General features: G+C 47.4%; 1 protein-coding gene across 1 annotated transcript in view; it reads left to right on the top strand.

Annotated features, from left to right (window-relative positions):
• LOC102370021 (putative ciliary rootlet coiled-coil protein 2) overlaps nt 1–13720 on the top strand; it is a 106820-nt gene that overhangs the window by 4125 nt on the left and 88975 nt on the right. The window contains exon 2 of the mRNA XM_025192226.1: nt 9938–10066. Within this exon, the coding sequence (XP_025048011.1) occupies nt 9938–10066 (129 nt within the window). The remainder of the gene's footprint in view (nt 1–9937; nt 10067–13720) is intronic.

Raw genomic sequence — 13720 nt, 5'->3', positions numbered from 1 at the left:
CATATTTTGATTTTTTTTTTTTAATTCACTTCACTGAGCTCTTTTAGCAGAACAATTAATGAATCTTGTAGGCTGTCCTGAGGCTGTGAGTTGGTAGATTAATTTAGATTTTCCATTAATAAATATAGCATCCTAACCTCAAGATCAGCAGAGACTTCAGCAACCATTAATGGAATATGTTTCCCTTGAAAACGTCTCTGCCTCCTCTAACATAAGTGATACCTGCTGTTTCCAGCAAAGTTGGAATGAAGATATCTCAGCCCGCCTGGCACTGCAGATCTGCGGGCTTTGCTCTGGGTTCTGTGTAGAAGCTTCTGCGCCATACCAAGCGTCTATGTGGCTTGTGCTAGTTGACTTTGTGCAGCATTGGAAGAATGTTTCTGATAACCAAATTTTTCTTCTTCTCTGTATATTAGAAAAATGCCCTCAGGTCTTCACAGAGAATTTTTTTCTGAAGAACTTAGCTTAGCATGTTCCTTCAGGCTTCCTGCATTGAGAATTGATAAGTGCTTTAAGTGTGTTGATCAAACATGATAACGTGTTCTTCAGGAGTCCCTGACAGCACATTTCACACATTTTCTTGTGTGAAAACAGACAAGCTAAGTTTAAAATAAAATGTTTTGAGCAGAGTAGAACTCAGCCTTGATTTTTTTCTGCTTGGTGGAAACTTTGAGGGAGAGAGAGAGAGAGAGAGTGTCTCATTCTCCTACCCATCTCAAATCGTCTCTCGCATAGGTGTGTGTGTGTGTGTGTGTGTGTGTGTGTGTGTGTGTATGTATGTATGTATATGTGAGAAATGATTTGAGATGAGAAGTAGTAGAATAATAACCTTTTTTTTTTTTTTTTAAACCCTGTATCCCCCATAGCCAGTCATCTTGTTCTTATGTAGTTAAGTGGATTTTCTGAATCATTTTCTGGAAGGATCTTTCCAGTAATGGTTCCTAAGACTAGAATAGGAGTAGAGAACTAGCAATATTCTTCTGCAGGGGCCACTGGAAAGGGCAGTGAATGGTGAAAGACATTTGAGGTGCCTAGTTTTATATATCCGCGTGCGTGTAGAATGGAGTCCGGGGAGAAGAAGACCGTCTTGGATTTGCTTAAGCTGAATGCCTGAGTTCACTGTGCTCAGTGCCTGTGAAGAGGGACATTTCAACTAGCAGAGCAGTACGAGGCACTGGTCTTTAAGAGCGAATTCTGAGGAACTAAGACCTAGTGAGCATAGTGCAAGAAATATTAAAATGCATGAATGTGCCTTTAGGGTACTGCAAAGAAGCAGTGTGAAAGGTGGCTGGATGGACAGGAAGAACCTGAATACAACATAATAATTACACAGGAACAGGTTTTCTTTTTCTTAATAAAGCACAATACAGAAAAGAAGTGGTGACTAACATAGCTCAAAGATTTGAAGGTATAAAGGGACCTTTATTTGAAATGAAGATGGGGAGAGAAACAGTAATATTCAAAATCATTTATGATGCACGTGCAAGAGAGTGGCAGCAGTGAAGCAGGCTGAGTAAATTCTGCCAAAGAGCTGAAGAGAAAGAAAAGCAGATTACTTAAGTCGTACATTCGGAGAACTGAAAGTAAAGAAATCCATTAACAAAAGAAGAGTCAACTAGGAGTCTCAAATGGCTGAGCTACCGAACTGATTTATAAACGAGCCTTTACCAAGAAAAGAAAGAAAAGTGGTACAGGCAATTGGAAAGTAATGAAGACCTTTCAGATAAAGATGTGGGATAAATTCAGTCAAGAGAATATGTGGAAAAATTGACTATACGTAGACCACTGGTTCCAGATAACATACATCACAAGGTGCTAAAGAAATTAGTTAATGGACTTTAGCAAAACATTACAGTTATTTTTGAAAAGTAATGGAGAACTGGAGAAGTATCAAAGGATTGGAAAAAGCAAATGTGATATTGATCTTCAAAAATGGACGCAAGTAATCTCTACACCGACTGTTTGCTGTTACTCCAGTGCCCCGTGCCGCTGGTAGGGGATACGCAGGGACAGGCAGTGGTGTTCAGCGGACTCTGCCCTGCGGCCTTGTGTGGCGCGGGCCGGATCCTACGCACGCCCAGCACAGCCAGCGTGCGGGGCCGTGCCATCCAGACCACAGGGAGAGCTCTGCCAGGTCCAGAGATTTGACAGTGGGGGAGCGGTGGCAGCGTTACTCGCCACGGCCCTGGGAGCAATTCACACTGCCTCCGCTTCCCACCGCCACATTTCTGGACCCGTGGGGAACCCCGCAGGCTGAACGACACGGCTCTGCGAGCCAGAGGCAGAGCCAGAGCCAGTCCTGGCTGTAGGTTGAGAGCACCACAGAGAACAGCAAGCGTGCCACGGGCACGTGCCTGCAGTGCTACTTGTGCACAGTTACCGAGGCTGGGGAGAGACCCAGGTCCCCTCACAAATCCCAGGGTAGGGCATGTGGCTCACTCGGAGAGGGCGCGTCGGAAGGCAAGGAAGGGTGATGTTTGAGGGAGCACTGATCGGGGCTTCTCCAGCCCCTGGCAAAGGTAGTTGAAGCTTTTTTGGGCCTCTTGGGCTGTAAGTGCTGGGCTTCCCCCCCCATGCCTGTCTGGCCTCCCAGAGCAACCCCACCCCGTGTGACTGTGAAGTTGTGGGCGCTTCATTTTACTGAGCATTTGCACTTTGCAATGGGACTGCATGAAAACACTGCTTTTTCAGTCTGGAGCTCTGCTGTCCCATGGGCACAGAGGGACGAGACAGTTGCACCGCCCGGTTGAGAAGGTGTGGAGGGGACCCGGCCAGCTGACTCGCGGCTCTTCAGCAGAATCTGCTGGAACGGTTGCACCTGTCTGCTCTAGCCTGCTGTACGTGCAAGGTAAACCACAATAATTTACCACCTGTTTTATGGAATGATAGGGTTGGGAAAAAACCCGGGTGTCAGCAAGTCCAGCCCCCTTTTCTTTCAGGAATAGATGGCTGGAGTTTAGCTTTGCTTAGTGTGGGACAAGAGCAAACAGATGAAAGCTACAGCTGATCAGCTGATGCATGCTGATGAGCGGTAAATCCCTACCTGCTGCAAAGCAGAGTAATTGCTCAACTGACTGCACCCTCTATTTAGAGTTACTTTTGCTGATTTCAGTGACTAAAAAACCACAAACATTTGTATTTCTCTCAGCCTTGCAGGAGACTAAGACCGAGGGAGCCAGATTTACTCTGTGCATCAAAAGAATTGTTGTAGTTTGTCACAAGTGTGTAAACCACTGAAGGTTTTATAGAATTACCCTTATATTTATGTGTACAGAATTATTATTTATAGATTGTCCAGATGTAAGAAAGGGCAAAAAAGGTTTGCAGAATAGTTTTTTATGCACCGAAAATATGCTGAGTGTTGCCCCCAAATAAATCAGTAGACAGGCAGGTGTAAGAGGTTGGTCTGACCTTTACAAAGGAACAGTCACCCCCTTAAGGAAGCTCAGCTGTGGGATGCTCGGGTAATGGAGAAGGGTCCCTCTGGAAGAGAAAGCAAGGGGGAGAAGAAGCAGGCTGTGAAGCAAGCAGGAGCCAGGCTGCTGTGCTGGGGCCAGGACAGGACGGCACTTTTCTCCCAGTGTCTGGAAGGGGGCACAGGGCTTTGTTCTGTTAGGTTTCTTTGCTCCGAGATGGGCTCTTGCCTGGCAGAAGTGGCTGACCAGTTGGTAAGGGAGCGAACTGTCCTGCAGAAGCCAGCAGGGTAAAATGACCTGCTTACGCAGGGCCTGCTAGTCAAAGCTGGCCCTGCACAGGGGGTGAGCATCACAGATAGCCGAAACAGGGAGAGGACCAAGGAGGGGGACCTTGACATTTGCCCTGGGAAGCACGTGGACGGTCCAGTGATCCTAGTGGATTGTGCTGGTGGGTTGTGTCCCCCTTCGTTCTCATATGCAAGATGGCAGAACTGAGTGTTAGGAGAGGGGCTGCCCCAGAGAGCAGGTGTGAATACATTTCTGTTGCTGATGCTCATGAACACAGTCTTGTTTGTGGGAGTGGAAGGTACTGGTGGCTAGAAAAACGTTTGAAAACCTGATGTGGTGCTCACAGAGAGATTAATAAACGTGGCTCCTGGTCGTGAAGTCACTTTCTGAGTAGAACTGTAGGGCTGGAAAGAATGATTTATGAGTAAAGATGGAAAGAATTAAGTATGTTTAACTTGGCCAAATGAATGGATTGAGCAGAGGTTGTACCAGTCCGCAAGCATTTGAATAGTGTAAACAGCAGGCAGAGAGAGGAATTGCTTCTAATGGGGACAGAGGTGCAAGTGGGAGCTATGGGAGGAGCTGTGCAAAGGAAAACGTAGGCTGAATACCAGGAAATAGTTCCTGTTTGTGAGACTGATTAAGCTGTAGAATATTTTGCCAAGGGAAATGATGGAAAACCCCACTGAGTCCATTAACATTGCATGGGAGAACATAGAACAGTTTTGCATTGAAAAGGAAATGAGTGACATGACTTGGCAAACCCTTTCTATGTCTAGGTTGAAATCCTCATGCCATTCAATTTAATAGCAAAGATCCTCTAGCCTTGAATGTGTCAGAGATTTTATCCTTAGACTCTGTGGTATCAGGGTGCCATGTATTCCCGGGGTGACCTCTTAAGTAACTTCATATCATGGTAAAAGAAAAAGCTTGGTTTTCCTGTTCATGCAGTTTAAAGTTCTGAATTGTTGTGGTATAAACCCGAAGTGTATTCCTGTACCCCAGCATCCCCTTTCATTGCTCTTAGACTTGTATTCCAGCTCCCTGGACCAAATGAGATGATGCAGTTGAATTCTGCACCATGTGCGCTTGTCTACTGAAATGCATCTTTCCCACTGCAACTTTGCAGTAAAGCTGTCGCGTGGCCAGGAAAGTACAACATGTGATTCATTTAATGTCTTGGGACGGTTCATTGAGGGACCAGCACTACGTATCTCAAAGGTATTTTTTATTTTCACTGGGGTGTTCATGGCTTGTTTTGAACAAGATGGAAAAATCTCATTCCTCACTGTGGCGATACCATATTTTTCCAGTGCGGTCTTCAAATAACCTGTTGCACCCAGCTGTATCTGTATGCTCTCAGCTGGGCTGTGTGCAGGATTATTCCAATGGACAACGAGCCTCTGGAAATAAGACAGAATTTTAAACTGTATTTGGAATCCAGTGATTCTGAAGATAATGTGGTCTTGATGGATGACTGTCACAGTTCAGTTGGAAATACGTCATTTCTTTCCAGCGGGGGATCGAGACTACTGCCTTGCTGTACTCTCGAAGATCTCTATTTGCTCCCACAATGAAACTAACAGGCTGGTTAAAGGGAAAGTAGACCTGGGTTATTTGCTCCGGCTTGCAGAGGAGTCTGCTAGCAACTTCTTTTTTGATGCTGCAAGACAAGAGTGTGGTGCACGGGAGATTTATGATCATGGGGACAGATATTGAAGAGAGAGATCCCAGTCTGAGGGGCAGACTGGGTACAATTTACCAGACCTATTTGCCAGATTTATGTTGGACATTTGTTCTGAATGTTTTAACTTATGATCGAGGCTACTGGCTCCACTGTTACCCCTTGGACCAGAAACCAGGGCCTTGCACATGAACTGCACTGAGTGCTAGCAGTAGGTCAGTAGTAGGCGCTGTGATAAGTCTACTGAAGGTGAGCTGGTGAGTGGTCTTCTTCTCTATCCTGATGGCCAAGGGATGGCTGAGCCAGAAGGGGTGGGTTGTATGGCAGGAGGAAGTCTGGAGGAACTGCTGTTCGGGCTCCTGACACCTCGGTTGCCCTGACCAGTTGAAGATCCAAAGTTTGCATCTGTTTAAGAGTAGCAGGACTCGCACACGTAGGATCACAGAAAGGCAGGGCTGGAAAGGACCTCAACGTCATCTAGCCCAACCCCCTGCTCAAGGCAGGATCCTCCCCGTGTACACCCTCCTTCTGAGGACAGTTGGGAGGCGTGACTGGTTTGCCTATACTGTGTGGCCAGAAACGCTATGGCAGCAGTTTCCCGTGACCAGCAGACCCTGACCTGCTGCAAGGCCCTGCAGCTGAGTGTTGCTGGGCTGAGGAGGAGCAGCAGCACCATTGCAGAGCAGGGAGTGCTGACTGCGGCGGGCCTGAGCTAGAAAAATGTGGAAGACTGGCGCTGTTCTCAGTTAAGCCGCAGCTCATTGCATGTGATGGGAGGGATGCAACTTGCTTTCTGTGTGGTTATCTTGAGTGGGTGGGCAACAAAGTTAGCGCAGTGGCGGATCCGGGGGTGATGCAGTGGCATGCTCACACCTCCCTTGGCTACGGGCTGGCATGGGCTCTGCTGGAGTCCCTGCTTTCAAGCAGCGCTGGAGCCTGCTGCTCTCCCCTCTTCCTCTCCCTGGATTTGGTCGTTGCACCCCGTGACAGGGAGGTCCTCTTTAACCTTTGTTATTGTATAGCAGCCGTGGAGGTTTTATTCCTGCAGAAAATAGTAAAGTAATTGAAACAGTAAAGCAGCCAAGTGCATAACTGACCTGCCTGAACTGTGCTCTGTGCGGCAGAGCCAAGGAGGTGAGTTTTCCAAATGAAACTATTTGCATAGGAAGTGTCACAGTCCTGGTCAAGCTTTCCGTGCTGGTCCGTTTGGATCCACACGCCCCCGGGGACCTTGCATTCATCTCCCTCTTGTCTGGCTGCTCAGTCACTCCTTTGTGGTGGTGGGACAGCGCAGTCCAACTGCCTGGGCCCCAGGGTCTGTGCTGACCCATCCATAATTCGTACCCCCTCCCACACACCCGCTCGGTGGCTGCTCAGGTCTGCAGCCTAGCTCACTTAGGCACAGCAAGTTGAAGCAGGCAGATGCAGGCATCGCCAAAGGCCTTCAAGAAACCATCACTCCTTCTACTTCCGGTGGCTCAGGAGATGTATGCAGGCAGGATAAGGAACATCTGTGTGAGCCAGTGTAGAGGCTGAAATAGGCATGTTCTGCAAGAGTGTCATGAAATAAAGCAAGAAAAAAACACCCATGTCCTATTAAGATGTTGTGCGTGTCAGAATTCCCTGTTAGTAAATGCAGAGCAATACTCTGGAGGGACGAGGCTAAATTACACCTTACGGAGTTCAGTATAAAGCATATCAGCCCAAAGGAAAAGGAGTCTGGGCCTCACTGGTGATTAGCTCTATGGAAAAGTCTGCCTGATGTGCAGCCTCCCTCAGAAAAGCAAGCCAAACTGTAGGCTGCCTGCTCCTGCTCCTGCTCCAAAGCAAGGGAACACGCGTGTTCAAAGAAACGATGGCCACCAATGGTTAGGTGTATTTTTCCTGGCCTTGTTCTCAGAATCAACTGAGTGGTTTGGACTGAAAATGTTCAAGGGCATCTGGCTGAGTCAGACGGCATTACATGGAGGATTTCAGTCTGGCTGGTCGAAGTTTGACAAACTCATAAGCAACTGAAAATGGGGTCTTGAAATAGGAAGTGTCAGACAGTCTTAATGGGCAGAGATACCAAGTCCACTTGAAAGTAATACACTGGTAAGATTTGGTAGCATCTTTCTCCCTGCTTGGGGTGAGTCTTACAGCTGTGAAAGTGTTGCATGATCCCTGCTTATCTAATGAGTGAAGATCTCTGCACGATGCAACATGTTCATTGGTTTTGTGTAGCAGAGGGCTACAGGAGACCAGTAGATCATTCTGCTTTTTCTTCTTCTATCATGGGCTATTAAATATTTCCCATTTACTCTAGTAGTGAGCCAGCTTCTGCCAGAGCATACCTTCCAGAAAGGTACCCAGGCACAATATCAAGCCCGTAAGAGTTGGAGAACCCATAATATCCTTGGTACTTGTTCCAGTGGTTAATTGCTTGCGCTGTTAAAACTTTGTGTCATATTTCTAATTTAAGTGTGTCTGGTTGCAGCTGCAGCCATTGATTCTTGTTCTGCCTTTCTCAACTAGATTAAGGAGCCCTTTTAGTACCTGGTATTTTCTTCTCCTGAAGGTACTTATACGTCGTAATCAAGTCATCTCTTGATCTTTTCGATAAGCTAAACAGATTGAGCTCCTTAAAGTCTTTCACTGTAAGCCATTTTTTCCAGTGCTCAGACAATTTTTTATGGCTCTTCTCTGCACTCCAATTTTCCAGCATCCTTTTTAAAACGTGGACACTAGAACAGATGCAGTATTCCAGTACTGGTCTCCCCAACGCGCTATGCACAGGTGAAATTTCTCCTCCCTGCTACTCACTACCTCCTCGTACATCCAAGGACACCACGAGTCCTGCCACTGTGTCGCTGCCTTCCAGGGTGCAGGATCTCATGCCAAGGTACAACCTGCTTGCCTTGCCCCTAGATCAGTGGTTCTCAACCTCATTGGACCCAAAGCCCCCGCCATAACTTCTGCGAACTGAGTAACACCCAATTTCAAAAACTAATTGTTAAATTGCGATTTACCTCCTTGCAGAGGGGTGGAGCAGCAGGCATGGGGGATTGTCCAGGCAGGGCCTGTGCTTATTTGCTTAGTTTATCTGTTTATCTCCTATTGCCTTGTTTTTCTCCTCACTCCTCATGATACCTTTCAAAAGATCTAGCGGCCCCAGAGGATCCCCTGGCACCCTGGTGGAGAATCACTGTCCCAGATCTGCCTGTATGACAGCAGGGTTGGAGCAGGCCTCGCTTGCTGAGCAGTCCATTCACTCTGCGCGACTGTTCCCGTGGTGGTTTACCATCCTGCTAATCTTTGCATCATGTGCGAACATAATCAGAAGTGATTTGATATTGACTTGCAGGATCATTGATTTAAAAAAATAAACAGCCAAGGAAACTTGAATAGCATCAGGCATTAGGGACCCTGGCAGAATCCCACTAGAAACACCCAGCGACAGGTTTCCCATTGATCTCTTCCTGAGAGTGGAATCGTTTATTCTCTGAATTTATTCTCTGGCCCCTGGGGCTCCTCTGGGCCAGAAATTTGGTGGCAGGGAAAGCAGTGGCAGCATTAATTGCTGCGCCCACCCCCACCTTCCCCCTCCCCAATTCTCAGACCTGTGGGTTGGATGATGGCCCCGTGTGCCAGATCACACCCACGTGTGGCATCCCTGCACAGCCAGATCATACGTGTGGACTGAGCCCGCAGGCCGCCCCCTGCTGGGTCTGGTGCAGACTGACCTACCCGCAGGATCTGGCCTGGAGACTAGCCCTGCACCAGTCGTCTGGCTTGCGGGGGTGTAAGGTTGAGCACCACTGCTTTAAAGCTGTGCTGTGTGGAGTGTGTGCCTGGCCTGTTCACTGCTCAGGGAGCAAGGGGGAGCTGCAGTGGTCTGCCTTCTGTTGCCTGGCCAGTGTGCTCCAGTTCTGGGTGGAACTGGGCATGCCCTAGGGCAGTGCTTCTCGACCAGTAGCAGGGAAGAGGAGCGTGGGCTTGCTCGTTCTTCATGCCCTTGTGCTGGAAGTGGGTTAGCACAGGCAGCATACCATGTAACACTGGTCCATTTGTTGGGTGCCAGTGACGTTTCTTTGACTATGACATCAGCTGGTTTATGAGGCTATTAACTGAGTCTGGGGGTCTGCACTAGTGATTCCTAACCTCATTTCATGGACTTAGAACCATAGAAAATGAGGGTTGGAAGGGACCTCAGGATGTCATCTAGTCCAACCCCCTGCTCCAAGCAGGACTGCCTGACCACAGGACCACGCACCGCTCGGCTCTTGTTAGAATGTCCTACGTTGGCTGGTTCTCGTTACCAGCTCCTGCTGGTTTACATCGCTGGCCCGCTGGCCCGCCCGTGCGTCTGTGGAGCTGTGTTCTGGTCACTGCTGCCCTTCCTGTTCTCTTCTCTTGTTTCACCCTCTTGCTACTACATCTCGTTTCATGTTCCCTGTACGTGGGACGATCTCGCTGTGTTCATGGGACCCCCGCCATGCGGTTCGGTGGGTTCTATCCCAATACAGGTAAGGGTGGGAATTGACGGTGGTGCTACTTTTTGCCTTTACAGATGAAAGTGAAGCTTCTTCAGTCCTACGTAATGGACCTGAGTGACCAGAATGAAGTCTTAGTGCAAGCAATGGAAGAGCTGGAGAGAGAAGCTGCCTGGAAGGTGACCACGCTGGAGGCAGAGCTTCAGGTATGGCTGGTTGGGAAGTGACCTCCCACTGTGAGCACTGGGCTTCAGCGACTGGCTTTTGGTTTGCAATGCTCTCGCAGCAGTCCCATGCTACCTGCACTTGCCTCTGTCACTGTTAATGCTTTGGTGTATCTGTACATAATCCAGCGTACCTCCACTTCCAGGCATAGTCTGTTATGAATTAATGACAGTGCCTCAGTTGACTTTACGTTTTAACCTCTCTCCACCCTGCTCTTATGTGCTTAACAAAATGCCAGAATGAGAGCCATCTTGGGGAGGATTAGACTTTGAAGTATTTTTACCTTTTCATACCTTTTGGAGTGTATATTGTCCCATGCTTTTCATCCTGGCTGTTTATAAACTGGGTTTTTTTCCTGACGTGCTACCTCTCGTAGAACTGGTACGCAGTACCTTGTAACCATTATATCAATGGCAGCTTGTTTTACAGCAAGCCTCTGAGGTGATGCATTTGGAGTCCCTGAAAATTCAGCCTCAATGGTGAAGCTTTCATAGAGGTGAAGGACACAAGGGGCCATGAGATTACTTAGCCTGACTCCAGTGTAATCACAGGCCATTAAATTCCCCCAGATGCTGCTGTTTAACTCAACAACTTGAGTTAGACCAAAGCATTTCAGTTCTGGGGACATTAAATGGCTCTGTGCTGCAGGAGAAACCAAGGGGCCGCCAGTGCCCAAGGCCTCTACAGTGGCATGGAATAGTTATGTGAGATAAGTCCAGGTGACCCTCACAGAGCTTAAGCCCCACCTGCTGCAGAGGAAATCCAAATCAGAGAAAATGAGCATCAATCAACCCCACTGTCCCTGCCTCCCTGGCCTGGGGACAATTCCTTCTCAGCTGCACATCTGAGCACATGAGCAGCGCTGCGCTGACCAGCCGTTGGAGAGACCAGTCTTGACGTCGCCTCACCATTGCTGGTGTGTTTTTCCTTCCCACGGTCCATCTCCAGTTGTGGCCAGTCTCTGGTGCTGTGGAGGAAGAAGGTGCGACGGGAGAGAAGAAGAATCCTGTAGGTTCACAGATTCCCAGACCGGAAGAGATCAGCCCGGTCATCCGGCCCTGACCCCTTGCACACACAGGCTGTAGAGTAGAATTTCTCCTAGGAAGTAAATTAAGCCTGTGATCTAGAGGAAGATCTAATTTTGTCTGAGACTCCCAAGGGGTGGTGAGTCTACCACCTCCCTTAGAAAGGTGTTCCAACGTTTAATCATCTTCAGTACTATAAAACTGCATCTTATTTCAAAGTTAAACTTGTCTAATTTCATCCTCCAGCTGCTGATTCTTGCTATGCCTTTGTTAGCAAGTCTGTAAGGCCCCCCAGCATTGGATATCTTGTCTTTATACATCAATAGGTACCTGTGCACAGTGATCAAGTCACTTCTCAACCTTTCCCACTAGTCTAAAGAAGCTGAGCTCCTGCAGCCTAGTAGCAGTCTTCCCAGTGCCGCGCTCAAAGGCACAGTTACTTCTCTACTCTGTCCCCTGTTTGTGTCCCAGAATCACAGTAACCCTTTTTGCCATAGCACTGCAGTGCAAGTTTACGCTGAAGCAACTATCTGTGATGACACCGACACACCGCTTTTCGAGGCAGTCTCCCTTCCTGTAGGTAAAACCTACGTCCTTGTTTCCCTGTTTCAACCTTTGTTGGATTGTGAGTATTTGGCTGGGTGATTCAGGGCACTCCTGAGCAATAAGTGGTTTTTCATTGTTTGCTACCCTGCTAATCTTTATCTCATCTTCAGACGTTACTCAGAAAAGTATTTCATTGCCTACAGTGTTGCTAAGAATATTAAATAGCATGGGATCAAGACCAAATCACCAGGTGGCCCCAAACAGCCCAATACCTGCCCACTGACAGCTGTGTTTTGAGACTTGTCCATAGGCCAGTGTTGGGTCCATCTGATGTGCGCCCTTTCATTTCCACGTCATGGAAGCGTCTAATCAAAATGTCATGTGGCAGTAAGAGTCCTTGGAAAAATCCAAGTGTGCTTCTTTAACATGATTGCCTTTGTCATCCCTGTGTATAATCTTGCCAAAAAAAGGAAAACCTGACAAGATCTGGAGAAAGAGGAGGCTGGCGGCAAGCGCCACTGGCTTGGGCTGTCTCTCCGGACGGTTTCTGATCAACCTTTCTACAAAGCAGCAGATGACTGATGTGTGTTAGGAAGAGGATCGACTTCAGCCTTCACAGGAGTGTAGCAAGTGTTTGTACTCGCACCGAGCTCTCGCATGGGCATCTGGAAATGTTTTCTGAAATTGAGGGGGCGGAGGGTTATCCTGTTTTACAGATCGAGAAATGAGGCATAAAGAGATTGACTAAATGGGCCAGCATCACTCCACTAGGGCTAGTTAGGAATAGAACCTGGCTCTCTCCTAACTGCTGCTTTTGTGGGGTTTAACCTCAAAATGTGGCACTAGGGCAAAAGCAGTACACTGCTGCTGTTCAGTCCGCACTCAGGCTGAGAGTAGCCAAGATGAGTGGCTTGAATGAAGGAATTGGGCACTCGATGGGGCTGTGTTGGGCTGCCTGGGAGCAAGCCAGTGCTGTAGTGAGTGGAATATTTAGGTATAGTTTAATTTGAACACAATCTGGAAATGAAGATTAGCATGATAGTTCTTCATACGCTAGAAAAAATAAATGCTGGCCTCTTGGCCCCTGCATGTACTTATTGTATGCATTATCAGAGTATCGAACATCTCAGCTTGTACTGTATTTGTCCTTGCATTGCCTGCCCCTGTGAGGTCGGGGGACCTGTTATTCTCTGTTTGCAGACTAGGAACTGAGGGACAGAGGTAAGTACCTTGCCTGGGGTCGCACAGGAAGACTGTGGTAAAGGACATGAACTCAGGAGTCCTAAATTCTATAATTTACTTTTTTGCAATAAAAGCATGCAACTTAGTTCTAAGAAACATGTTCACCCTGGTTTTTCTGTAACCCTGTGCAGTTTCTGCCATCACTTTCTTCATCTGAGTGCCTCATCCACTCTGCATTTCAGATGCTTACTAATTGTTGCACATCAAGCCTATTAGTTGCTTAGGCTCGTAGTTATTAAACATGAAGAAAAATAGGAACAATTATGAGTTTGATATCATTAAAAGAAGCAATTTCATTTCCTTTCTGGAGTCAGTGTAATTTTGTTTAATACTACCTGAAGGAGTCGAATCCCCTGTGCCTGCTGAATCAGATGCATCTACCTTGGCCTGATTTTTAATTCTCAGCCTCCAGCCTTCTGATGAAGGTAAGCAAGGGACTTGAGTGTAATCAAGTTCCCAGTAAATTCTTTGAGTTCTCCCCATGCTCACAGAATGTGGAGATCTTAAGCTTTGATAGAACAGTGCAATTTTATATTTTTCATTCAGCTACTTAAAAGGTTCATTGTTTTTTAATTAAACTGCAGGGGAAAAAAGAGGAGATATTAAAAGCTGCAGTACCGTGAAGGGGATAGCTTTTAGCTGTTACTACATGAGGAGAGACACCACAATAAGGCAAGATGGAGTGCAGCAACAAGTCCTGTGCCTCCCAGCCTCCATTTTTTTCTGCCTGTGACAGTAATTTGGAGTTAATTTGTGCAGCTCCTCAAACAAAAGACTCCGTGTTTTATCGCCTTTGGTTCTTCTGTCATCCCACCCCAGCTG

The sequence above is a fragment of the Alligator sinensis genome, unplaced genomic scaffold (assembly GCF_000455745.1).
Source record: "Alligator sinensis unplaced genomic scaffold, ASM45574v1 scaffold1060_1, whole genome shotgun sequence".
Lineage (NCBI taxonomy): Eukaryota > Metazoa > Chordata > Crocodylia > Alligatoridae > Alligator > Alligator sinensis.
The sequence above is the reverse complement of the archived record's forward strand: the minus strand, read 5'-3'. Positions and strand labels throughout refer to the sequence as shown.